This window comes from Ochotona princeps, chromosome 17 (assembly GCF_030435755.1).
Source record: "Ochotona princeps isolate mOchPri1 chromosome 17, mOchPri1.hap1, whole genome shotgun sequence".
NCBI classification, from domain to species: domain Eukaryota; kingdom Metazoa; phylum Chordata; class Mammalia; order Lagomorpha; family Ochotonidae; genus Ochotona; species Ochotona princeps.
Genome location: NC_080848.1, coordinates 12,508,584 through 12,536,204, shown reverse-complemented (window position 1 = coordinate 12,536,204; position 27,621 = coordinate 12,508,584). Strand labels below are relative to the sequence as shown.

At 42.4% G+C, this 27,621-nt stretch overlaps 1 protein-coding gene across 5 annotated transcripts in view; it reads left to right on the top strand.

The window, feature by feature from the left end:
• The window catches only part of TLK2 (tousled like kinase 2), a 116,247-nt gene that overhangs the window by 32,946 nt on the left and 55,680 nt on the right, over positions 1–27,621 (top strand). For 2 of the 5 annotated variants that reach the window (XM_058676622.1, XM_058676623.1), the window contains exons 3-7: positions 8,820–8,891; positions 9,583–9,652; positions 10,623–10,666; positions 11,352–11,447; positions 18,416–18,583. In XM_058676622.1, coding sequence (XP_058532605.1) covers positions 8,820–8,891; positions 9,583–9,652; positions 10,623–10,666; positions 11,352–11,447; positions 18,416–18,583 — 450 coding nt within the window. Of the gene's footprint in view, positions 1–8,819; positions 8,892–9,582; positions 9,653–10,622; positions 10,667–11,351; positions 11,448–18,415; positions 18,584–27,621 lie in introns of those variants that run through there. The other 3 variants (XM_058676625.1, XM_058676626.1, XM_058676627.1) reach the window with 2 other exon arrangements.

The window sequence follows — 27,621 nt, the reverse complement described above, 5'->3', positions numbered from 1 at the left end:
GAAAGAAATATGATTTTAAAAGACAGAGACAGAAAGAAAGGGATCTTCCTTCTGGTTTGTTCCTCAAGTGCCCACAAACAGCGAGGGCTGGACAAGGCTGAAGCCGGGAGCTGGGAACTCAGCCTGCGTCTGTCATGTGAGCCGTGGGACCCAAGTCCATCATCAGCTGTCCCCTCCCCTGTGTGCACCCAGGGGTCCTGAGCTAGAACCAGGCACCCAGGCAGTGTTTCAGTTGCTGCACTAAATCCTCATGCCAAAACATTTCCTCCAGGCTTGTAACTGGAGTGTTTTTAAGATCTGAAAGGATTCATTCTAAATATGTTGGAAATAAACCTCACTTTGCTTTTGTAAACTGTGCTTGTTTAAAAATAACAAATTTAACTCTTATGCATTTGATTTTTAACTTAATAAAATTGGAGAGGTGGAGAGAAAGCACAGTAAACAAATTCCTGTCAGCTGGTTCATTCTCCAGATGCGTTTAATAACTTAGCTTAGGTGACGCCAGGAACTGGGACATGAACCTAGGACTTTGACGTGGGTGCAGAGGCCCATCCAGTCGTCCATCACCTGCTGCTTCCTAAGATGTACATTAGCAGAAAGTTGGAATCCAGAACACAGAGGCAGGACTCAAACCCAGGCACTCTAAGGTGGATGCGAGCTCCTCGGGCAGCGGCTTAACCTCTGTAGTATACCAGCTGCTACTTTGGGAAAAGCTCCTTAGTAGCAAGAAATATGATAAATAACCAAAGTGATTGCATAAAAATGAAGTTTTTATGGAGGGTCTTAATGTAATTACAAACTTAAAAAAATATTTATTTATTTTTATTGAAAGGCGGATATACAGAGAGGAGGAGAGACAGAGAGGAAGATGTTCCATCCGATGATTCACTCCCCAAGTGACCGCAGAGGCTGGAGCTGAGCCAATCCGAAGCCAGGAGCTAGGAGCTCTTCCGGGTCTCCCAAGCGGGTGCAGGGTCCCAAGGCTTTGGGCTGTCCTCGACTGCTTTCCCAGGCCACAGGCAGGGAGCTGGATAGGAAGCAGGGCTGCCGGGATTAGAACTGGCGACCATATGGGGTCCCGGGGCGAGTGAAAGGCGAGGACTTTAACCACTACACTATTGCGCCAGGCCCAGTTACAAACTTTTTAAAAGCTTCTCTTTGAGCCTGCAGATGACTCTTCTGAGGGACAGTTTTTCTCTCCCTAGTGATGTGTAACAGAACACATTCTCTTACATAGCTGCTGTTGATCAGATATCAGCTCACAGACTGTTAGAAACAAGACAGATTATTATACAAACTTATGTAATGTAGAAACAAATGTACAAGAGTATGAATTTGCTACTCAGTTTCAGAGATTAAAAAAATGAAGATGGTATACTGGCAGGCCAGGGTGAGGGGTGGGCCTGGTGGCGGTTATTGTGGGTCGCCCCGACTGGGCTGCAGACCCCACTGGTTGATGAAAGAGTTGAGTGCGTGCTGGGCAGAACCAGACTGGACTGCAACACCCTTGGTTCCAGTGCAAGTCGGGACTGAGAACGGAGCCAGCCCAGTGATTGCAACCACCAACTGATTGTGGTGATGGACTGTGCCGGACCCTGTGCTTGCTGGAACATGCGGGAATCTGATCTGGGAATACCTCTAAGTCTCTTTGGTGATCTCCCCAATCGAACTGCTTGACTCAGAGCCCTGGCTAGGAGAGGACGGAGGACGGAACAGGTCAATCAACCACCTCAGCTAAACGTTGGGCAGCGAAATACTGGGCAAATGAAGACTCCATGATGGACTGTGACAATCAGTGGCTTCTTCAATGACCTAATCGAGCTGAGAGGGATGTGACTGGCAGCGATCCATAACTGGAAGACTTTTAAGACCACTTGAGCAAGTATCTCAGCATGCCCCACATCTGGGACCTTGGGCGGGTGGGAGACTGGGTGGGGATTCTCCCTCAATATCCCCCTTCACCTCAAATACATAAATAATAAAAATATATATATATAAAAAAAGTGTACATAAAAAAAATGAAGATATAAAAAAATAAACAAATATACTTGAAGACAAAAGAATGAGAGATAGCTTGGGGTAGGAATTCGACCTAGTGGTTGGGATACCATGTAAGGTGTGTGCAGCCCACATCACAGTGCTGGGCACAGATTGCAGCCTTGCGTTCTAGTCTGGCTTCTTGCTGGTATGTACCTTAGGAGACAGCAAGTTGATGGCTCAGGCAGTTGGCCTGTGTCACTCAAATGGGAGACAGAATTGAGTTTTCGGTTCCTGGCTTTGATCTGACCCACTGTCAACTGTTACGGACATTTGGAGATTCAGTCAGTGAGTATAAGCTCGCTCACTCTCTTAAATAAATAAAAGCATGAGTAAGTAAAAGTTTAAAAAGAAACAACTTAGAGTTGTTTTTAAAAAAAGATTATTTTTATTGGAAAGGCAGATTTACAGAGAGAAGGGAGAGACAAAGATCTTCCATCCATTGGTCCACTCCCCAAATGGCTGCAACAGCTAGAGCAGAGCCAATACAAAGCCAGGAGCTTCTCTTCTTCCTGGTCTTACTCGTAGGTGCAGGATCTCTACTGCTTTCCCAGGTCATAAGCAGGGAGCTGGATTGGAAGTGGAGTAGCCAGGACACAAACCAGTATCTACATAGAAAGCCATCACTTGTAAGCGAAGAATTAGTTGTTGAGCCACTGCACCAGCCCACCCCATCAAGCCACAGTTGAAAAATTAGAAAACAAAGGGAAATATGGAAGGGAGTAACTTGGATACAACAAAAGGTACTAGGCACCTACAGAGAACAAATATTGGATATTGGAAAGAATTTGTTATACCGTATGTTTTATGAAAATCTCAGGTTAGTTTCCTTAAAGATAATAGGAGCTTGACAGCAGACATAAAAATTGAATAGATTTCCTCTCTTCCTGCCCCTTTAAGAGGGTTAGAAACTTTCTATTTAATTATTGTTGATTTTTCCTCAACTTCTAAAAAGTACGTAAATTTCATGTTAAATGATTATGTAGAAGTAAAATAACTCTGAAAACAAAACCTGAAGAACTTGAAAACAGAGAGTTATAACTTTCGGGCTGACCTTGGGGGCAACCTGTTGGTATAGTGTTTCAGGCTAATCCTGCCAGCATCCCATATGGGTACCAGTTCTAGTTCTACTTGTTGCACTCTGATCCAGCTCTCTGCTTCTGGCCTATGACTCAATTTCTTGGGGGCCTGCACCTGTGTGCGAGACTTGGAGGAAGTTCTTGGCTCCTGGCTTTGGATCAGCTCAGCTCTGGCTGTTACAGCTGCTTGGGGATTGGACCAACAGATTGAAGACCTCTTTCTTTGCTTTTCCTTTTCTCTGTAAAATTTGCCTTTCAAATAAAAACAATTTTTACAATTAACCTAATCTCTTTTATGAATATATCAGATAGATGTTGTGAGTAAAAATACTAGCAACTGGCCAGAGCAGTTTATTCTATGAATACTAAAGAAGTTCAGTGTTTAAAAGCTCATTGCTGTTGTTTGAATGTGTCCCCTCCAGAATTTGAGCATGTCCTTCCAGAATATTAAGAGGTGAGGCCTTTGAAAGGTGACTTTGTCTAGAGAGCTCCTCGCGTGTGAATGCAATCAGGCTCCTTGTAAAATGTGCAACCTTTTTTGTTCTGCCCTGTGAATACAGTGTTGGTCTGCTCTTGCGTTCTGTCTTCTTTGTAAGAACACGGTATTCCTGTCTGCCTGAGCACAGAGCTTTCCCCTCCCTTCCTTCCTCTTTTCTTTTTCCTCTCTTTTATTTATTTATTTGAAAGACAGACCTTATAGAGAGGAGAGAGTGTTCTTCCAACTGCTGGTTTGGTCTGGCCCAGACCCAGCCATTTGGTCCATTTGAAGGGGGAATAGTGGGTAGAAAATCTTTCTCTCTGTTATCATTGTCACCTGTTATCATATCACTGATTGCTCTACCTTTCAAATAAATAAATCTTTAAAAAAGAAAAAAAATGACATTGTTACATGACACACAACTTTGTTTTTTGTGCTGTGCTTGCCTGGTCCAGATCCTGGCTTAGTTTCATAAAAACCATGTGATCTTAGGTACACTGGATCTTACATAGGTGGCGAGGGTTCCAGTCGCTTTTGTCATCGTCTGCAGGCTGTGCGTTAACAGGAACCTGGGGTGGAAGCAGAGTAACTGGGACATGGACAAGGTACCCTGAAGTAGGAGGCAAACAGCTGAAGTGGTGGATTCACTTGCTGAACAACCCACCATGTTTGCACTTGACTTAAGCCAAAAGGCCGAGAGGCGATACGTCCTCATCTTTTCAGGATTCCAGTTCAGTTGGATTGGGGCTCATCCTCAAGATCCTATTTCAGTTTCATTACCTCGTTACAGTTCCTGTGTCCAAGTGCATTCTGAGATACTGGGAATTAGGACTTCAGTATATGACATTTGGAAGAATAAAATTCAGCCCATGATAGGTTGTTACAAGGATTAAATGTGCTGATAAAGAATAACTGGTCCTTGGGCCCAGCCTTCCATGTGCTGGGATGCCATATGGGCACTAGCTTGTATCCTGGCTGCTCCACTTCCCATCCAGCTCCCTGCTTGTGGCCTGGGAAAGCGGTCGAGGACGGCCCAAAGCCTTGGGACCCTGCACCGGCATGGGAGACAGAAGCTCCTGGCTCCTGGCTTCCGACTGGCTGTGCTCTGGTCATTGTGGCAACTTGGTGGACTGAACCAGTGGATGGAAGATCTTTCTCTCTGTGTCTGCTTCTCTATGTATACCTACCTTTCCAATAAAAATAAATGTATCTAAAAAAAAAAGCAGCTGGCCCATTTGGCCATTTGGGAAGTGAACTAGTAGATGGAAGACCTCTCTTCGTAGCTGTCCTTTATGTAACTCAAACACAAGCAAAATAGATAATTGGCCCATGTGAAAAGTGATGCCTATTATTTGTTATTTATTATTACTTTATATTAGCACATAAATAATACATTAAAATTTTAAAACTTGAAGAATTAAACATTCACAAAAGTTGCGTGAAATATATAGGGAGGTTCCATCCATTTTTCAAAATGAATTACAGTACAACGTTGAAATCAAGAAATTGACATTGGTATAGTACAAAAAATTTATTCAGTTTTTAGGTCTTTTATGCATCCTTGTGGAACTTAAGAAATCCCCTCCTCCCACTTATTTCCACTGTATTATTATGATAATATAGTCCTTCAGAAACAATCCTAATCCATCATTCTGATGTTTAAGTGTATGCTGACACTGTAGGTATGGACATAGTGGGGATTTGTGGGGGAAAGAGCCTTTGGGACTGTACCCTAAAATAAATAAATAAATAAAATTTTATACTAAATAAAATGTGTCATTGAAGCAACACATTGATCATTCAGTAATATATTATTTAGCTTTTTGTTGTAAATTTTCTTTTCTTTTTTTGAAAGATTTATTTATTATTTTATTGGAAAGTCAGATATATAGAGAGGAGAAAAGATAGAGAGGAAAATCTTCTGTCTGCTGATTAACATCCCAAGTGGCTGCAATGGTCAGAGCTGAGCCGATCCAAAGCCAGCATCCAGGAGGTTTCCCAAGGCTTTGGGCCGTCCTTGACTGCCTTCCCAGGCCACAAGCAGGGAGCTGGGTGGGAAGCTGGGCTGCCGGGATTAGAACCGGTGTCCTTGTGGCATCCTGGTGGGTTCAAAGTGAGGACTTTAGCTGCTACACTATCACGCCGGGGCCCTCTTTTTCATAGTGCCTAGATTCAGCATATATTTTACTCTTGTTACATTATCCTTACATATTCTTTTTATTATTAATGTGCATGGAATTATTTTCTTATTTTCACTGTTAGAATATTTAATACAAGTGTGTAGGAGTAAAATTGACTTTTGTATAGCTTTTTTTAGGTTGAGAAAATTTGATTTCTGGTTGTGTGTGTATTTTGCCTGCATTTTGCTCAGCACAGGATTCTTGATTCACATTTTCTTCAAGCACTTTGAGGTCATTGTTGCACTGCTTCCCGCTTGCATTGTTTTTTCTGAGAATTCAGTTATTGATCTTCTTGAATTCTTTGTAAGTGGAGAGTTGTTTGTTTTTTTGTTCAAGATTTTTGCCTTTGAACATTCTTTCCTGTAATGCATCTTTGAGTATTTGAGGATGACTTTGTGTTTTTTCTGCTTGATGTTTATGGAGATTCCTGCATATATAGCTAGCTGATTGTTTTTCAGTAAATTGGATAGGTTTTCAACAGTTGTTTCTTAAATATTTTTTTTCCTCTTTGCTCACTCTCCTCTTTCTTTACTTTTGTTATTCATGTTTGTGCATAGAACAGTTTCCCACATCTGAGGCATACTTTTTTTCATTCTCCTTTCTGTTAATTGGCTTACACAGTCTATCAGTCTTATTTTTTTCTGCCAGTTTAGTTTAGTTCTTTTTCTTTTTAAAAGATTTATTTATTTTTATTATAAAGGCAGATCCAAGAGAGAAGGAGAGACACAGAGAAAAATCTTCATCTGTTGGTTCACTCCCCAAGTGGTCGCAACAGCCAGAGCTGAGCTGATCCAAAGCTAGGAGCCCACTCTGGGTCTCCCACATAGGCGTAGGTGCCTAAGGCTTTGGGTCGTCCTCCACTGCTTTTCTCAGACCAGATCAGGGAGGAGGAAGGGAAGTGAAGCAGCTGGGATACAAACTGGTACCCACATGGGATCCTGGTGCATGCAAAGTGAGAACTCCAGACAATAGGCTACCATGCTGGGCCTTCCAGTTCAGTTCTAATGTTGAGGCATTCCAGTAAATTTTTTTTTTAAAGATTTATTTATTTTTATTGGAAAGGGGAATATACAGAGAGGAGGAGAGACAGAGAGGAAGATCTTCCGTTCAATGGTTCCCTCCCCAAGCGGCTAATGGCTGGAGCTGAGCCAATCCGGAGCCAAGAGCTTCTTCCGGGTCTCCCACGCGGATGCAGGGTCCCAAGGCTTTGGGCTGTCCTCAACTGCTTTCCCAGGCCACAGACAGGGAGCTGGATGGGAAGCGGGGCAGCTGGGATTAGAACTGGCGCCCATATGGGATCCTGGGGCGTTCAAGGCAAGGACTTTAACTGCTACACTATCGCGTCAAGCCTAAGATGAAAAAAATTTTAAAGCAGTATTGTGTATTGAGTCTTCTCACCATACCTGGACTTGTGATGCTTATTTGTTTAGAGACCAACTGGGATGTTTCTGTGGAATAAGTTTACTCCACCTCCTCACTTCACCTTCTGATATTGTTCCACAGGGAGACAATTTTTTTTTTCTTTTTCAAGATTTGTTCATTTTTTGCAAGATTGACAGTGAGAAACACAGACACAACAGATCTTCCGTCTGCTGTTCGGTCCCCACCTATCTGTAATAGTCCTGGAAGAAGCTCCTTCTGGGCTTCAGACTGGCTCAGCTCCTGCCATTGCAGCTATCTGGGGAGTGAGCCAACGAATAAAAGATATGTATGTACCTCCTCTCCCTGCAACTAGGCCTTCCATTTAAAAAAGAAAAAGAAGTGTGGACAAGACTCGATTCTAGGAATTATGATGTAGGGTTAAGGAATCGCAAGCAGCAGCACCTACACTACCACTCCCACACACTAGCATTGCACCTGCGTACACTCTTAGCTATGCCTGCAGCCATCTTGGGTGACTAAAGACCAATACTGATAAGACTTTCTTCCTCATTTTCTCCTCATTGTCAGTTGTTAAATTCTGTTAATCAGTTCCATTTTTTTCTTTAAGATTTATTTTCTTTTTATTGGGAAGTCAGATATACAGAGAGGAGGCGAGACAAGAGAGCAAGATCTGTGGGTGCAGGGTCCCAAGGCATTGAACAGTCCTCAGCTACTTTCCCAGGCCACAGGCAGGGAGCTATATGGGGCTTCTGGGATTAGAACTGGCGCCCATATGGGATCCTCATGCATACAAGGCAAGGGCTTTAGCCACTAGGCTACAGCACCAGGCATAGCTCCATTGTTTTCAACAGTGCCCTGGAGTGCAAATTTTTCTATAACGAATCATTCAAAATTGTGACTCTTTGGAAGCAAGAATTTCTGAGATTTTAGATTTTTGTTCTGTTTGACCCTTGGGGTGGAGATTGAGGAGAGGAGACCCTTTGATTTTTATAATTCCTGATTTCCTCCTGCAAAATAACTGGCTTATGGACTGGGCGGTGTCTTCGTTAAATCCATGCCTCTTCTTCCTGTGTTTTTGTCATGTGCTCCACTATTACAAATCTCGTTAGTTAAACTTGTTCATATTCTATGAAAATCAAGTCAGCACCACGGTTCTGGAAGTGAAGTGTGTGTGTGTGTGTGTGTGTGTGTGTGTGTGTGTGTGTGTTGGGGGCACAGAGGTGGGCTCCTCTGTGAGCTGGAGGGAGCGTCAGCAGGCTGAGGGCCTCTTGGTGTCGGTCCTCAGTGTCGGTGGGGTGCTGGTGTCTACTGTCGAGCTTAAGGGAGCTCTCTCCCCGGTTGTGATGATGCTTGCCTGGGGTTGCGCCTTAGTAAAAAGCCTAGGGGAGAAGAAGGGCTTCCGAATGTGGAAGTACTGTAGGAGGGAACATGTGCATGTGAGTACAGAGTTTGTGCAGGAAGTGGAAGTAGTATTCACAGTTGCTGAAGAATTTTCACGTTTAACATGGAGGGTGTCGTACTGTAGTTCTTCCAGGCTGCCTTGACATGATGTAGTTAACGCTTGGCTTCTGTGGCTTTAGACATCAAAATCAACAAACTCCCTCCTCAGATTTCCTTTCACTTTAAATTAAAATTTCTTTTAATTTTTTTTTCTTCTCCCAGGGGCCACTGAATAGTGAGTCTTCCAACCAGAGCTTGTGCAGTGTTGGGTCCTTGAGTGATAAAGAAGTAGAGGTAAGGAGTCAACGGGAAGACTTTGCATATGTCCCTACCTTGTCTGGCTGAAGACACAGCACTGTGTAACTCCAGGGATGCTGTGGGAGTCCAGACGGACGCCTCTCCTGGAGCTGTGTGCTGCATGCATGCTGCCATGACAGGTGTTGTGGGTCATGTCTCTCTTGTTTTGGTTTTTTGGTTGTTTTGTTTTTGGTTTGGCTGGGCCTTTTTTTTTTTTTTTTTGGTTACCTTTATTAAAGAGTAGGAACTTACAGTTGTGACTGAATTAGCTTAGATGCCCTATGTTTTAGTGCTTTTTAGTACCTGAACAGAGTGGGACACTAACTTTAATAGTAGAATTTGAAGTTTTGTTGCTTTTCCTGATTAAATGAGAGATTAGGTTTTTGTTGTTGTTGTTTTAAGGGGCAGATAACCTAGGTGCATGGGTATGGATCTAAATCTAAGAATATCCTTTTTAAGCTTTGTAGCAATTTTAGTTTACAGATGAATAAATTAGTAGTGATATTTTAAGCTATCTGCCAAAAATTGCATAAAGGATTTGATTCCAGAGCTTTCATGTTTTTACTCCTCTGATTCAGGACTTGTTCATGTCAGTTATAGCTCTATCTATCTGCTATATTATATACATTCTGTTTCCTACTGTGAAAAAATTCCCAAAATGCTAATTGTTAATTATCTGATTTAACAGACTCCTGAGAAAAAACAGAATGACCAGCGCAATCGGAAAAGAAAAGCTGAACCATATGAAACTAGCCAAGGTAGTCATGATTTCACACCAGTGAAAGTATTAAATTCTTATATGTACAGAACCTACTCTAAATAATTGGTTGATGTATGGGGATTCCTAACAAAGGAAGCTTGTAAATCTTAAGGGACTATCAGGAGGCTGTTTATTATAAACTTGCCATTTGATATACACCTGACAAAACAGTGTCATTTCTTTGGGGACTCTTGTTTTCCATGTGTACGTAAATGATCTTCTCACGAAGGCTTTGCTTTGGACCAAGCATGCAGTGCGTGAGAAGAGGTTGAACTGCAGGTTTTACTATGTCTTGCATTAAGTCAGTGACTGGTTAATCCTAAGGAAGCAGAAGTGTGTCATGTACATCGCTGGCCTTTCCACCGTGGCATTTGGTTATATGCTGGAACCACAAGGAAGCGTTGGTGAATGCAATAGCTGTATTACCAAATATTAGTGTAACATGGAAGGAGTAAATGGTTTTGTTTTTTGTCCTTTGGTTCAAAGGAAGGAAAATCCCAGTCTTTTTATATTATACTTATTTTTTTTTTAAGCTACACATGTTTCATATATGTCTTTTGGGAAGAAATTTGATCTAAAGTGACAAAGCCGTATAAAATTTATAAGTGATAGAATCGATTCCTTAGTTATTATGGGATTATTTTCAATCTTTGTTATTTTCGATTGGAATGTACATTGTACATAAATCTTATTTCGATACATAATTATGGCATAAATTGTGAGTATATAGAAGAAAGATAATCTTACTGGAAAGTAAATATTAAAATTTTTTTCTTTTCACTGCTGGTTTAGTCTTATGTGGAGGAAATAATCTCATTCTTCTGGTATTGGTGTTTTGGCTCATTTGCTAATAGGAACACTGACACCAAATTTATGTCCATGTTTATAATTAGAGAGTACATGGTAAATTTAAGTGATGGCTATTTGTCTATATTGGAAAACTGTATTTACTTTGGTTTCATTTTCAGGGAAAGGCACTCCTAGGGGACATAAAATTAGTGATTACTTTGAGGTAAGTTACATTTTTTGCGAAAAATGTCTAATGATTTTTTACGACGTAACTCCTTGTGTTCATTTAGAAAGCAATATTGTCTTTACTCTGCTTCTACCGCTTTCCCCCCATCTTTAGCCTACTGATGCCTCATCTATCAATAAGAGGAAATTGCTGCTAACTTCCTAAATTGAATTTATTTTGTGTCTTGTCTGTGATGATATAAGAATTCACAAAAGAGCTGATTTTTCTCTTGGCCAGACGAGGTTTTGAGTCTTACAAAGATTGAGGTGGAATGACTTGAACTTTCTTTTCCCTTTGGCCTGGTGGAACATGTAGTGAGCTCACTGACCCTCATCAGGGATTGCTGAAGAAACACTGACATCCACTGCACCACTCTATTTCTGCTGAGTGTGTTTTGGGACCAAAAGGGAAAACATTCTTTTCATGTCCTTCTAAAACGGTGTGCTGCTAGCTCTTTAGCCAGGTTTCCTGTGTATCTTGGTATATTTCTGCTAGTTCCTTCTTAAAAATCTCATTGAAAAGAAAGCAGAATTTGATTTACATGGCATAGTCTCTCTGGAGTAAGATGTATTAACTTAAAGGGGCCATATATAATACCTGTTTGTGCGTTAATCTTTTACTCTCCTTATCTGAAGCATAGTACTGTTTGAATTATTCATATCCATTTTTCCCTGTTGGCCAGTTTGCTGGGGGAAGCGGGCCAGGAACCAGCCCTGGCAGAAGTGTTCCACCAGTTGCACGATCCTCACCGCAACATTCCTTATCCAATCCCTTACCGGTAAGCATTCACCTGGAGACACCTGACACCTGTTGTAGGAGACCAGTTCAGGGACACTCAAGCAAAGTTTATCTCTTCCTTTAATTACCCATGGGAAATGAGACCTTAGGGAGAGTGGTTCATAGTATTACCTATGAATCTCTTAGATTGAAGTAGGTATCAGCAAGTTAACTTACTATGTGTTTGGAGAGGAGAAACGCTTCATTCACCGTCTTGGAAGGAGGTAGAAGGATACTCAGATTTGCTTCCTGGATCAGGGGGATGGGCAGAGTTTTATGACTTAGATAAGAGAGAGCTGGTATACAATAAATTAATCTTTTATGAAAGCTAACTCTATTAGTATAGTAAATTGTCTCTAAGACCATGGTACAATGGGCTGTCAAGGAAATAATTCCAATCCAAATAGTGGGTTTTCTTCTTTGCCAAATGTAAATGTACTAGTAACTTTTTTCCTTTACAAAATTTGGTCAGCTGTCTTTGGGGATTGCTCAGTGATGTAGAAATGCTATATAGGTTTGTGGTAGTGTTTTTTTCAGCCAGTAAGTTAGATATGAAGGTCTTGATCCATTGTATTTAAGTTAGTGATTAGTCGAGAAGGTTTTGCTCTTCAGAGGACATTTTCAGATATATGTGGAGCCAATTTTGGTTGGCACAGCTAGGGTCGGTAGAATGAGACCATGAACATCTGCTGGATGCTGATAAGTATCCTGTAGTGTTTGAACAGCCCCTCAACAAAAGAGTTACCTGTTCCAAAATGTTAGTAATGCTGACACTGAGAATTTTTTAGCTGCTAAGGCCGACTTCTGTTAATTTGATTCGGGGCCTTTGGATAATTTGTTGATATCCAGCCCCCCCAAATGAAGAGGTTCTGGCCACTAATGCTTTAGGTGGAGTTTTGGAGAAAAGGTCTCTGAAATCAGGAGTTTTCATCCTAGAGCTTTGTTCAGGAGAGCTGTTTTCCTTTACCTCATTTGCCCTTTTTCCTAAGTGATTTAGTCTTTTGTAATTTTGGAATATTTTAAAATGCACCTCTCCTTTTCTCTCTCTTATAAAAACATGCATTTATTAGAATAATTATAAATTAGTAAAGCACTTAGGAAAATACAAGTTAAATCTATGAAAACCTGAATTTTTTGTGCGTTTTTGCCAACCAATAGCACGTTTTCAAATGTTAGACGTGTTTGATGCATACATTTATTTGAGCAGATCAAGTTTGCTAAATAATTATTTGGGCCTGTGTCACTTTCTGTTTAAGTTTTGAACTTTTTTTGTCAGTGAAATTGCAGAATATCTGCTTGGGACAAATATATTATGCAGAATTTTAGATGTTGTCCATCACTTTTTTCTTCCAGATTTTTTTTTTCATTATTTAATTTTTTTAATAGTGTGACCGCCCATCAGATGTGTGTTAGTTTAGGTTGAATCTTACATCATGGCAAAAAAGATGTATTTCTTTTGTGATCTGGAAATATTTCTGTCAATTATATGCATGTGTCTGGGCCTCATTAATATTATGTAAACAGTTATATACATATTACATCTTCAAATAGAAACTAAACTTTAGCTTGCCTTTTCCATTTACTGAGAAGCTCTTACCTTCCTACGTGGTTTCTTTTGTAATCACTGATCTGTATAGATCTTTCAGTCTCCTCTCTCCATTGTCGCCATTCTTGGTCTGAGAGAGTCTGGCCGCTTTCCTATTTCCTGCTTCTCTGCCTTCAGTGTCTGTGATTGTTTTGCCGTTGTCCCTCCTAATTTGAATGTAGTAGGCTGAGTGACTTTCATGAAGCGAAGGCTCATCCTGCCACTCCTCTGTTCCAGACTGCCCACTGACTCCCTCTCCTGAAGTCTTTACGTGGCCTCAGAGCCCCTGCTTGGTCCCTGCTCTCCTACTGGCCCCACATCTGAAGCTGTTCTCTTTTGGTCTTATGCAGCGGCAACTGTGCTTTTGTGTCCTTTTGAAGTTCCTTGAAAACTGGGAACCATTGCTGGATAGACCTTTGTCTTGTTATTCCCTCTTTGAACAACATTCTTGTCCAAATGTCAGCAGTTTCTTCATCAGGTTGTTGCTCAAAAATGACCTTGGAAAAGTGGTCTGCCTTTGCCAGCTTCCGTAAAATAGCAGTTCTTCATACATTGTCAGTCTGTCTGTAATTTGCCTTAATTTTAATTTTTGGTTGTCACCCCTTGACACACACACACAGATTTAAATGTTATTTTTTTAAAAAATATTTATTTATTTATTTATTTATTTGCAAGTTAGTGAGATCTTTTTCTATGTGCTTATTCACTCTCGAAGTAGGTTTTGTCAGGATCCAGGCCAAAGCCAGGAGCTAAGCATGTCATCTGGGTCTGCCATGTGAATAGCAGAGGCCCAAGTACCTGGACCAGCTTCCCATGCTTTCCCCAGGGCATTGGCAGGTGCTGCATGATGGGATGAGTTGGTACATTGTATAAAAGTAACCACGGGCCTGGCGGCATAGCCTAGCAGCTAAAGTCCTCGCCTTGCCTTGAAAGCCCCGGGATCCCATATGGGCGCCGGTTCTAATCCCGGCAGCTCCACTTCCCATCCAGCTCCCTGCTTGTGGCCTGGGAAAGCAGTCGAGGATGGCCCAAAGCTTTGGGACCCTGTACCCGTGTCGGAGACCTAGAAGAAGTTCCTGGTTCCCGGCTTCGGATCGGCACAACACCGGCCGTTGCAGCTCAGTTGGGGAGTGAATCATCGGATGGAAGATCTTCCTGTCTCTCCTCCTTTCTGTATATCTGACTTTGTAATAAACTGAATAAATCTTTAAAAAAAAAAAGTAACCATGTAGGGACTGGCTCTATGGCGTATAAGCCTTCCCATATTTTGCTAGAACTATGCAAAGATGCTTATCTAATCAAGTTTAGATTTATAAACAGATTTATATTCATACACGTATATTCCTATTCAAAACTAAATAAGACTAAATAAGAACAATGCTGATGGATCTATATGGACTGCTTGAGCTGGTGGCAGAGCTCAACAACTTATAACTTGTAAGCACAGGCACACATCTGGATGTGACTTTTGCATTTCTTTTTACATCGGTGAGAGCTAATGTCACTAAATGTTTTCTGCCTCTTAACAAAATAGCTATGACATAGTTATGTCTTTAAAAAATTTATCTTTTTGAATTGTTTACATAGTTGAGGGATGCATACCCTTGTAGGCCTCTGATTAGGGTGGGAAGAATCAGGTATGGGGGAAGGTGGGTAGAACAAATGTTTCAGGTGTTTGTTTTTTTTTTTGTTTGTTTCGTCTCTACACGGGTAGAGGGAAGACATTGTTATGTCTTCACTGTACTTGTAGAAAACATTTTATACATGAATTTTCTACCTTTACTAAGTGTATAATCTTTCTTTTAACATCCTATTTAGATTTAATATGATTAGCATTATATTGGGCTTAAATGCATCACTTTTTAATGCATTTTCTGTTTGTCCTGACTCTTCTGTGTTCCTTTTGCTCGTTTTTTTTTTTTAAGATTTATTTATTTGAAAGGAGAGTTACAAATAGAGGGACGGAGGGAGAGAGAGAGAGATAGAGAGAAAGAGATCTTGCATTCGATCGTTCACTCCCCAGATGAGCCAGGCCAATGCTAAGAGTCAGGACCTTCTTCCAGGTCTTCCAATGGGTGCAGGGGTCCAAGGCACATTACCAGGGAGCTGGAAGGGAAGTGTAACAGCCCAGACCTCAAACCGGAGCAGAGAGATACAGATCTTGTGACTCACTCCCCAGATGTTGACCACCATGGCCAAGGTTGGGCCAGGCAAGCTGGGAGCCAGGAACTTCGCCTGGGTTTCCCACAAGGGTATAGGAGACCAAGGACTTGTGGCACCTTCCTAGGCATGTTAACAGGGAGTTGGATTAAAAGTGAAGCTGTTGGGACTAGAACTGGCTGCCTGTAAGAGGTGCTGGAATTATATGTGAGCTTATACCACAGTATACTGACTCTTTTGTTTCTCTTAGAAATCACCACATGTGTCTTCACCAAAGTTTGGTGTCAACACTATCTCACTTTCCTCAGAATACATTCAGGCTTGCTGCTGACATGATGGTGCCAATGTCACAAACCATTATAATTGATTCATATTGTCTGTCCATTTAGCTTTATGTAATACTTTCTGTACCCAGGATTCTTCTATTCTAAGTATTCCTTTGTTTTTGTTTTTAGTGAATACCTGCTGGGGATTAACTCAGTTTTTCTTTGTTGGAATAGCTTTATTTTGCCCTTGTTTTTGAAAAGTTTTTTTTCCTGTTCTATGTATATAATTCAACTAGCAGTTTTGTCTTTACGTAATTTTGTATTGTGTGATTACTGTTTTTATTTGCCTCTTGTTTGTTCAAATGTATTTTCCCCCCGATTACTCTTAAATTATTAAAAAATATACATTATTTATTTTTATTGGAAAGACAGATTTATGGAGAGAAGGACAATCAGAGAAAAATGTCGCCCATCTGCTGGTTCACTCTCCAAATGGCCGCAATGGCCAGAGCTGAGCAGTGGCAGCCTGCAGGTTCCTCCAGGCCTCCCATGTGGGTGCAGGGCCCTAGGAAAATGCAACACAGGCCTATAGGTACTTACTCAGGCCATATGTGACTCTGGTGCATCTTACCTTAGGCATGTAGGGCATTTTTAAAGATTTATTTATTTTTATTGGAAAGGCAAATATACGGAGAGGAGGAGAGACAGAGAGGAAGATCTTCTGTCCGACGGTTCACTCCTCAAGCGGCTGCAACAGTTGGAGCTGAGCCAGTCTGCAGCCAGTAGCCAGGAGCTTCTTCCAGGTCTCCCATGCAGGTACAGGGTCTCAAGTTTTTGGGCCGTCCTCGCCTGCTTTCCTAGGTCACAAGCAGGGAACTGGAAGGGAGATGGGGCTGCCGGGATTAGAACTGGTGCCCATATGGGATCCCGGGGCATGTGCACGGTGAGGGCTTTAACCAATATGTTATTGCGTCGGGCCCTGTAGGACATTTTTAAAATATTTTGTTTTTATTGGGGTTCTTTTTTTTTTTTTAATTTATTTGTATGGGAAAGGCAGATTTATAGAGAGGAGAGACAGGGAAAGATCTTCTGTCCGCTGGTTCTTTTCCCAAGAGACCACAATGGCTAGAGCTGAGCTGGTCCAAAGCCTGGAGCGTCTTCCAGATCTCCCACATGGGTTCAGGGTCCCAAGGCTTTGGGCTATCCTTTACTGGTTTCCTAGGCCAAAGTAGGGAGCTGGGTGGAAAGTGGTGCAGCCGGAACCTGAACTGGTGCCTGTATGAGAGTCCCTGCCACTGAAGTGGGAGACCTGGATGGGGTTCCAGGCTCCTTGCTTTGACATGACCTAGCCCCAGCTGTTGCATCCATTTGGGGAGTAAGCTAACAGATGGAAGATCTTGATCTCTTCCTACATTTTTCTGTTTTTGTCTCTCCCCATTTCTCTGTAACTCTGCCAAGTAAATTAATAAATGTTAAGTGAAAATACTAAAGTTTTCCTGATAATGGAGCACGTGCTAATTATGAGGGTTTAGCAATTCCGACTGGTAAAATAGAAGGTCTCATCGAGGAGAGCTGTTACTGACGGGGATGGCACTAGGGTACAGAGGGCAAGGCTGCTGTGTGGATCGGGTATGGGCCAGGTTGGATCCAACTTCCTGCTAATGTGCCTGGAAACAGTGGAGGATGATCCAAGTGTTTGGGCCTCTCTGCCCACACAGACCTGGAGGAAACTTCTGGCTCCTATCTTCTGTTTGGTCCAGCACTGGCCATTGCAGGCATTTACAGAGTAAACCGATAAATAAGAGATACACACCTACCTCTTTCTCTCTCTCTAGATATCCACTTTACCTTACAGGGGAAAAATTAGAAACAAAATAAACAAAAAAATTAAACATTAGTTTGAAGAAAAATTTTTAAGTGTATGTTTGATTCTAGGAACATAGCACTGTTATTTTTATTCACCCGTGAAGCTGTATATTTTTTCTTGTTCTTGTAAATTTCTTAAGCTCTAAGTATTTTACAGATTTTTTCTTTTTTGTTATTGTGAATCTTTTTCTTCTGTCAACATGCTCTGATCACAACCAGTTGTTAGTAGATCAGGAAGCTGTTGATAGTTTTTTACTGGTTTCTGTTTGGCCGTGTTTGTGAAGCCTTGTATTTGTTATAGTACTTTTTCAATTGATTGCTGGTTTCCTTTGTGAATAGTTATATCATCAAAATGACAATTTCAATTTTTAATAGTTCCCTATGTTTATACCTCCTGTATTTTTTCCTTACCACATTGACTGAAACATGAATAGTAATGTTGTCTGTATTAATGCGTTACTCTTGTCTGATTCCTGACTTTAAGGAAAGGATCTCTAGGGTGGCACTGTTCATTATATTTTATATTGGTTTTAAAAATAATTTTTTTAATAGTAAAGATGGATACTTCAGTTGCCCAACAGTGTAAAAATCTATTTTGACTTCCAGAGGAAGAATTTTATATTCTGTTCCTGTCACCTCCTGACAAAAGCAATGTAATGAACTTAATATTTATTCTAGACTTTTGCATGTGAATATAAAGGAGACTAGAACTGAGAATGAAATAAGTTTTTCCTGTAAAGTCATGGGACAAGTGTTGTAATTTTCATTTACCTGCAGGAGAGAAGTATCATTTCTTGTCTAGGATTGAGGACATTTATGCAAAATCATATGTAAGTTCAGAGTTATATATATGTGTGTGTATATATATATATATTTATAGTTATTTATATGGAATTTTGTGAAATCTGTGATTAATTTAGGTTTATAGATATAATTCAGTGGTTATTTTGTTCTGGTCTACATAATTGGTTGCTGAGAGATTTTCTTTATTCACTTTATATATGATAACCATGGCTTTAACCTGCTGCATGTTCGGGTGGTTTTGGTTGGTCTTCCTCATATCATTTGTTTGTTTTCTTCATTGTTTTTCAGCGGCGAGTAGAGCAGCCCCTCTATGGCTTAGATGGCACTATGGCAAAGGAGGCAGCAGAGGAGCAGTCAGCTCTGCCAACCCTCATGTCCGTGATGTTAGCAAAGCCACGGCTTGACACAGAGCAGCTAGCACAAAGGGGAGCCGGTCTCTGCTTCACTTTTGTTTCCGTGAGTATGGAAGCCAAGTTCCTTCAGATCCTTGTCATTGCCCTGGAGCTCCCATGGGAGCTGGAGTCATTGTTTTAGCAGTTGTTTAGTTGATGTTTCCAGTGGTCTCTTACTTCTGATGGTAACATGCTTTTCCTCAGCCTCTCTTGGTTCAGGTTCCTGTACGGAGTCTGCACTGTCATAAGTTAGAGCGCACTGGGAGAAGGAAAGCATGATCTTGGTTTGACGAAATAGTAACGAAAATACAGATCAGATTCTCTTTCAACTAAAACACTCCTGTAGTTAAAAATAAAACCACCTCGATCCAGCCATCTATTAGTATAGATTAATATCCAAAGCAGAATAGTGTTTCTTTTTTTTTAAGACTTATTTGTTTTCATTGGAAAGGCTGATCAGATTTACAAAGCCATCCTCTCCTGCTTTCCCAGGCCCTAAGGAAGGAGCTGGATGGGAAGTGAAGCAGCCATTTGGGATCCTGGCACTTGCAAAGTGAGGATTTAGCCATTGAGTCATTGTGCCAGGCCCAATAGTTTTTTGGGCTTTGTTCTTTGTTTCTGTTTTAAAATTTTTTTGTAAAGATTTATTTATTTTTATTGAAAAGTCACATTTACAGAGAAAAGGAGAGACAGAAAGATCTTCCGTCTGCTGGTTCCCAGGTGATTGCAACGGCTGGAACTGAGCAAATCTGAAGCCAGGAGCTTCTTTCAGGTTTTCCATGCAGGTGCAGGGTCCCAAGGACTTGGGCCGTCCTCTACTGCTTTTCCAGGTCACAAGCAGGGAGCTGGATGGGAAATGGAACAGCCAAGACATGAACCAGTGTCCTTATGGGATCCTGGCGTATACAAGGCGAGAATTTAGCCACTAGGCTGTAGTCCTGGGCCCCTTTTATTTAATTTTTTACCTTATTCCTAATATGGTTCACATAGGTGAGAAGGATGCATGTCCTCTGGTTGGGACAGATCAAGCATGGAGAAAGGTGGGTGGGACAAATGTCTCAGTTCTCTTTTTTTCTCCTGTCTCCAGGAGAGGAGGCTACTGCTTTCTATAAAAGTACATCAGTCCCTGGGGATAGGGATTGGCCTTTTTTTTTTAAGATTTTTTTTTTTAAAGATTTTATTAATATTATTGGAAAGCCGGATATACACAGAGGAGGAGAGACAGAGAGGAAGATCTTCCATCTGATGTTTTCACTCCCCAAGTGAGCCGCAACTGGCCAGTGCGCGCCGATCCGATGCCAGGAGCCAGGAACCTCTTCCGGGTCTCCCACGCGGGTGCAGGGTCCCAAAGGTTTGGGCTGTCCTCAACTGCTTTCCCAGGCCACAAGCAGGGAGCTGGATGGGAAGTGGAGCTGCTGGGATTAGAACCGGCGCCCATATGGGATCCCGGGGCTTTCAAGGCGAGAACTTTAGCCGCTAGGCCATGTCGCCGGGCCCTTTTTTAAGATTTTTTTAATTAATTTATTTCTTTTATTGGACAGGCAGATTTACAGAGAAGACGGAGAGACAAAGATCTCCCATACTTTGATTCACTCCCCAAGTGATTGGAAGGGCCAGAGCTAGGTTATGATCGAGCCTGGTCTGTTCACATCCTGTCTTCCTCTTGTTTACACCCATGAGTGTTGCAGCGTATCAGCCTGACCCATCCCCAGACTCAGTCCACATGTGTGCTGGTGGCTGCTCCCATCCTGACAGGCGTGGGCTTCTCCCGGCACTGCTCTCGTGATCACCAGTAGGAACTGCAGCCCAGCAGTGGAGTCCCCACAGTTCCCTTATCAGGCCTGCTCCCAATCCCAGATCTTGTGCCTGCCAGAGGATACTGCAATTCAACTTAACATGAATTGTACCCAGTCCTGGCTCTTGCTGGGTGAAGCTGTGGCCTAGTCCAGCTCGCCCACAGCCATTCCAGCTCTCTTGTGCCACTGGGGGCAGTAGCCTGACCCAGCCTAGCCTGTCCCCAGAACCATTCAAATGCTAGCTGATGGGTGTTACAGCCCTTCCTGGATCTGCCCATCCCCAGTCCCAGCTCTTACATTCACCAGTGGAAGCAGTGGCCCAGCAGGGGTATCCTCTGAGGCTCCCCTACCAGGCTTACTCCTAACCCCCAGGTATCACATGTGTGAACGGGTGCTGTGGCCCATTTTGAGATGGCCCATCCCCAGTCTCAGCATTCACCAGCAGATAATAATATAGCCTGGCTCAGTGAGGCCTGTCCCCATGCCAGGTCTCGCCAGTGGGTGCAGCAGCCTAGCCCATCCTGGCTCCAGTCCTCATGTGAACTGGTGGATGTTGCAGTTTGACCTGACCTGTCCTGCTCCCTGTCCTGACTCTCACCTGTGTCAATGTGTGTTGTGCACTGGTCCAGCCTGGCCTGTCCCTAGCTCCCACTCTTGCTCTCCAGTGGTAGCTGTGACCTACTAGGGAGTTCTCCAAGTTCCCTTACCAGGTCTGATCCCAGCAGCTGATCGGGCATTTGCCAGTAGGTTTTGTGAGGGCAAAACAGTTTTAACAGGAAAATGTTCATCCTGCAGCAGACCCATAGGTTTCCTCTACCCACATGTTATTATTTTTTTTTTCCAATTTAAGATTTATTTTTATAGGAAAGGCAGATTTACAGAGAGAAGAGAGAAAGACCTTCCATCCATTTGCTCACTCACCAAATGACCACAATAGCCAGAGCTGAGCCAGTCGGAAAGCAGGAGTCAGGAACTTCTTTAAGGTCTCTCACACAGGTGCTGGGTCCCAAGGGATTGTGCCGTGTTCTGCTGCTTTCCCAGGCCATACGTAAGGAGTGAGCTGAATGGGAAGTAGAGCAATTAGCATAAGAACCGGTGTCCTTACGAGTTCTGGAGCTTGCAGTTGGAGAAATAGCTAGTTGGCCCAGTGTGCTGCAACCCGGCCTCCCCCTGTGCTTTTCCCGCCTGCGTCCTGACCTCACCGTCGGGAGTGCTGGTACCATCATATTTTCTGGGAATGTTTGTTAAGGTGTTGGCTCCTCTTATTCTCTCCGTCTCCCTCTTTGAAAATTGAGTATTCAAGTTTTATCAAAGTTTGACTCTGTTTTTATTTGCCAAATTATAATGTAGTTTGAATCAAAAGATATTCTTTTTCTTGGTTTCTGTTACCTATCTGTTTTTGCCAGCGATGGGACAAAGTACGGGAACACCCGTTGCTCTGTTCCTCCATTTTTAGAGTCATCTTCAGAGCTAAAGCTACCTCTGCTGCACATTTTTTCCTCTGACTTGTTCATTTTCCCTCTTTCTATTGTCTGGATTTATAGTCACCAGGCAAGTACATTCAAAAAGGCAGTAAAAATAGTGGTGGGCATTTTCGGAAAAGAAAATAAGTAATTGGCTAGATAGGAAACCATTGTGCTTTATTAGGAATACTTATAGTGATTCTAGCTTTGTCTCAAAATATAAAATGAATTTAATGATTTAATCATCAATGGATAAACCTCTTAAATAAAGCCAGTATGATTCTGTCCCTGGATGACAAAGAAAAGCCGTTATTTTGAAAGTGGGAGAAATTGGGAGGACATGTTGGCGCAACATGTTTAAACTATCAATTTACAATTGTACTGCCCACATCCTCTATCAGAATGCCTGGAACTGAATCCTGCCTCCCCTCTGCTGCTGCTTTTCTTCTTGTGTGTGTGTGTGTATGTTTTTGTTTTGTTTTGCTTTTAGTTTATTCATTTTTTACTGGAAAGACAGATTTACAGAGAAAAGGAGAGACGGAAAGATCTTCCATCTGCTGGTTCATTTGGGGAGTGAAATAGGTGGAAGACCTCTCTTTTTTCTGTTTAAATCTCTGTTTAGTCATTTTGCTTTTCCAATAAGTAAAAGTGGATAAATAAAGAGATGTAAATGGGACAACTGGCTAATATTGTAGGAGGGTCTGACCGTAGTATTGCATAGATTCTATGACTATGCAGCAGTTCTGTATTGTATCATCATAGAGTGTGTGTGTGTGTGTGTGTGTGTGTGTGTGTGTCATTGTGTACTTAATCACTGGTTCTTGTTAAATTATTGTCTTCCGCCAGATGTTCCCAGACAAAATCTTGCATAACTAAGAGAGTATTTGTCCTTTGGTTCATTTATTGCTTTTTAAAAACTACTTCTTGGGGTGGACCTTTTTCCTGGTGCTGAGCTGCTAGTTAGGACAGCTGCATCCTGGCTCAGGGTCATGGGTTTTAGTCATAGCTGCACTTGCAGTTGCAGCCTCTTGCTGATGCAGTTCCTGGTTGGTGGAAACTTAGATTCTAAGCTCATCACGCTGAGCTTTAACCCAACTCAGTCTCAATCATTGTGCACACTTGGAGAATGAATCAGTAGATGGAGGCTGTTTTTTCTGTCTGTGCATCTCAAAAACTTATAATAATAAGTTAATAGAACTATAGCCTTTTCACTTGGGGGATTTTCTTTGGATTATTCTACAAACAGCTACTAAATGCTCACATAGGGATGGACACATTAATACCCAGATTTTGATCAGCAAGAACTTAGTTCTCCTTGCAAACCTGTGCTGTCATTTATGGGCAAGTGTGGACAGTGAATGTGCGCTTACCCAGTTCCCACAGCTGGCACATTCAGGCAGTCGCCAGAGAACCTGTGGACGCCTTTGCTGCATTGATCTCACCCGACAGAGGAACGGGCTGGTCATGTTTGAAATGGGAACTTGGAGACAGTGTGCAAAGCGAAGGTTGCAGTGCAGTTCTGGTTTTCTTTGCCTCTTAGTTATTCTAGATAGATAGAATCTTGGTAGTATAAAAAAAGAAGTGAGTACGATATTAACAAAAAAATACATGTGAATTAGTAGACAAGACAGCAAGTTTCCTGGCAAAATAAGCAGTTGGTCTTTTAGGGGAAAATAGAATCAAACTGTACAAAACTCAATTTTGGTCATAATATAATGCAAATAAAACAAAAATACTTTTTGATCCATCAAGATTTTCAAGGATTAGTGAATTTAGTAGTTCTTACTATAGATGATAGTTTGGGGAACAGATAAAGTTTTATATTGGCTATAAATTGGTGCAGCCATTCGAACAAATAAGTAATATATCTCTGTTATGTGTTGACATATTCTTTGCTTCAGAAGTTCCATCCCCATAAAGCTATACAAAGATGTTTATTGAGACATTGCTTCTGATTGCAAACCTGAAAGCCGCTTTTCCAATGGATGTGATCTATGTTGTCAGTTAACTACAATGATCCGTTCTCAGAATGCATCTAATCCGCCAAAGCTGATCTCTCTACCCCTCAAGCAGCATTCTTCACTTGGCTTCCCATCTTTTGATTTTTCTTGCTTATGCCTATAGTCATATCAGTTGTTTTAAAAAGATTTCTTTATTTTAAAGGTAGAGTGACACATAAAGAAACAGAGGGTTTCTGTTACCCAGTTCACTCTTTAAATGGCCGTAACGAGAGGACTGAGCCAGGATGAAGTCAAGGAGCCGGAAGTTATATCTGGGTCTCCCACGTGGGTTACAGTTGACCACTTTAAGTACTTGGATCATCTTTCATTGCCTTTCTGGATGCACTAAGATGAAGCTAGATTGAAAGTGAAGCACCTGGGACTTGAACCAGCACTCCAACATGGGCTGCTTGTGCCACAAGTAGTGGCTTAACCAACTGTGTCATAACCCCTGACCTGTATAAAACCTAACAAACTGAACTCTCCAGTGTGTCCCCCACCGAAACAAACAAACAAACAAACAAACAAACAAACAAAATACTTTTTGTCTCAGAGCCTTCTAAATCTGAGTGATTGTCAGCTCTCTCCTTCTCATTTTTAGCTAAAAACCTTGGTGTAGTTCTTTCTCTGTTTTTATTCTAAATCCAGAACCATCAATAAACCTTCCTGATTTACCCTTAAAAGTTTAGTTTCTTATAATCTATTCTCAACAAAACAGTTCTGATATTAAAAGATAAATTTAGTCAGACCACCTCTCAGTTCCAAAGTCTTTAAAGTGGTCCTTGGGACCTGGCGTGGTGGCCTAGTGGCTAAAGTCCTTTACTGCTTTCTCAGGACATAAGCAGGGAGCTGGATGGGAAATGGAGAAGCTGGGATCCCGCTGCTTGCGAGGGCAGCATGCTGGGTCTTGAATTACTTTTTTATTTTATTTTTTTATTGGAAAGGCAGATATATATAGAGAAGGAGATACAGAAATAGAAAGATCTTAAATCCACTGTTTCACTCCTGAAGTGGTCCCAGTGGCCAAAGCTTAGCCAATCCAAAGCCAAGAGCCAGAAGCTTCTTCAGGTCTCCCATATGGGTAGAGTCCCAAGGCTTTGGGCCATATTCATTGTGGCTTTTCCAGGCCACAAGCAGGGAGCTGAATGGGAAGTGGAGTAGCCAGGTATGAGCTGGTGTCCATAGGGGATGCTGGTGCATGCAAGGCTAGGATTTAGCTGGTAGACCATTGGACTGGACCCCCTGAATGACTTCTGATTGAATGGAAGTTCTGGTTTTCAAGGTCTACTGTTATGTTTTTCTTAATATCATGACTGTTATTCCCTAAAAACTATTTCTTTTAACATTACACAGACATAAGTTTGAATTAAACAAAAGTAGTTTATTTTCTTTTTCTCAAGTTTTATACATTTATATATAATTTAAGTATACATAAGTAGGCACAGGCGCTGGAGTTGAGCAGGTTAAGCCACTGCTTGCAGCACCACATCCGATATGGGCACTTGTTTTGATTCCTGGCTGCTCTGCTTCCATTGCAGCTCCTTGCTGATGCACTTGAATAAGCAGCGGGAAGACAATGCAATAATTCACTTGGGAGTTCTGGAAGAAGCTCATAACTTGTAGCTCCCGAATTCAACCTGTTGTATGCCCAGCCATTGTAGCCATTTGGGGAATGAACCAGCAGATGGAAAATCTCTCTGTAATTCTGCCTTTCTAATAAACAAATAAATAATTCTTCAGGCAGGGTAGGAATCAGGGAAGAAAGGCAGAGTGTCAGGGAACACAGGGAAAGAACATTTTCTGTCTTGTGTAACCCCCAAATGTCCTTGTAAGTCTTGGCTACCTCGAAGACACAGGAGCAACAAACTGGGTCACAACAGTCGGTCATCATCACAAGGGGCAACTTTACCTTATCAAGCTACAACACCTTGACCCTAATTTGTTGTTTTCTTTCTTTTTGATTTTTATTTATTTTGTTATTGGAAAGTCAGATTTACAGAGACAAAGATCTTCCACTAGCTGGTTCACTCCCAAAGTGGCTACAACGGCCAGAGCTGAGTTGATCCGAAGCCAGGAACCAGGTGCTTATTGCAGGTCTCCCACGTGGGTGCAGGGTCCCAAGGCCCCCGATCATCCTCTACTGCTTTCCCAAATCACAAGCAGGGAGCTGCGTGGGAAGTAGAGTAGCTGGGACACGAACTGGTGCCCATATGAGATTATGAGATTCCGGTGCTTGCAAGGCGAGGACTTTAGCCACTAGGCTACCCTGCCAGGTGCTTTTTTTTTTTTTCCACTGCTGAATTTTCTGTAAAATTTTATTTTAACTTCTTTTTAAATTATCATCATCATTCTATGATACAGTTCCATAGGCCTCTGCCCACTCCCCAATTCCCCTCCCTCTGCATAAACAGTCACATGTACATCATTGTGGACATGGATAATGGCAGAGAGTCCAGCCTCCTATTGTCAAGATACAGCTAATAGTTTCATTAGTAATCCATCTTTGATTTGGATGTAGAGATGCACACTGCACTGCATCCTCACATCTGGACATGGGAGTCTCCATCACACAGTCACCACACATCCCTCTAAAATGAAAAGCCGCAATACAAGATCAATAACAGGAAAAAATAGAAATTTACAACACCATGAAGTTCTCAAGAGGTTTTGATGGTTCAACAGTCCTGAATTGCTGGCGATCCCGCCACTCCAATCACAATGAAATCTCTCATGAATCCACTGCCTGCTATAGTCCACCTTAGTGTCTCTGTCTGCCCAGATATTCACTGCTAATGATTGGCTGGGATAGTTGATCAGTTTGTTCTGTCCTCTGTCCTCTGTCATGGTACCAGGTGTTCTCTGGAGGATCAGATGTACTGCCATATCCTCCATGTACATTTGGATATGCCAGCCCTTCCCAGTCCACCTCTTGACCTAACAGGAATAGTGGCCATTCCTGATTGGCCCTCACTCATTCCGGTTCTTATTGGGCACTACAGCCCAGCCAAGTCTGGTCCATACTCAGACACAGCTCACACATGACTCAGCAGGGGCAGAGACATGGCCTAGCCTGTCTTATTCCTACCCTGGTTCTCATGAGCACCAATGGGTTTTGGATTCTAGCCCAGTCTGGCGCATCCCATACCCAGCTCACACACATACTGAGGGATTCTGCAGCTATATCCAGACCAGACCGCAGACCCCACCCTAACCTTCATACTCACCAGTGGGGTTCACAATCCAGCCAGGGTGTCCCCTTTTCTCCCCTACCAGACCTGCTCCCCTCCACAGATCTTGCACATGCCAGTGGTTGCTCTGAGCCGGCATGGCATAGCCCCTCATCTGACTTAGCCTTTGCCTCTGGATGTTGCAACCTGGCCTGACCTAGCCAGCTCCCAGTCCATCTCTCACTGGCAGGTGCTGCAACCTGGCCCTGCTCAGTCTGCTCCCATCCCCAGCTCTTGTGAACCAGTAGGTGTGATACCCTAGCCCTGCATGACCTGCACTCTAGCCTGGTTTCTGTACTTGCCAGTGGGCTAAGGTCTGCTTGGCCCTGCCCTGTCTGCCCCCTTCCAAAACCAACCCACACACTTGCCAAAAGGTGGGGCTACCTTGCCCAGCTTGCCTGACCCCTAGGAGTTTCCCACGTTCCTCCACTCCCACTCCCAGACCTAGATCTAGCATGCTCCAGCAGGTGCTAGTCCCTTGCCTGGCATAGCCTGCCCCTCCTTGTTGGCCTTTGTATGAGCTGGTGGATGTTGCGCGCCGGGCCCTATACCCTATTTTAGGATGCACATGCAGGTGCTGCATCTTGGACCTGCCCAGCCTATTCTCAGCCCCAGT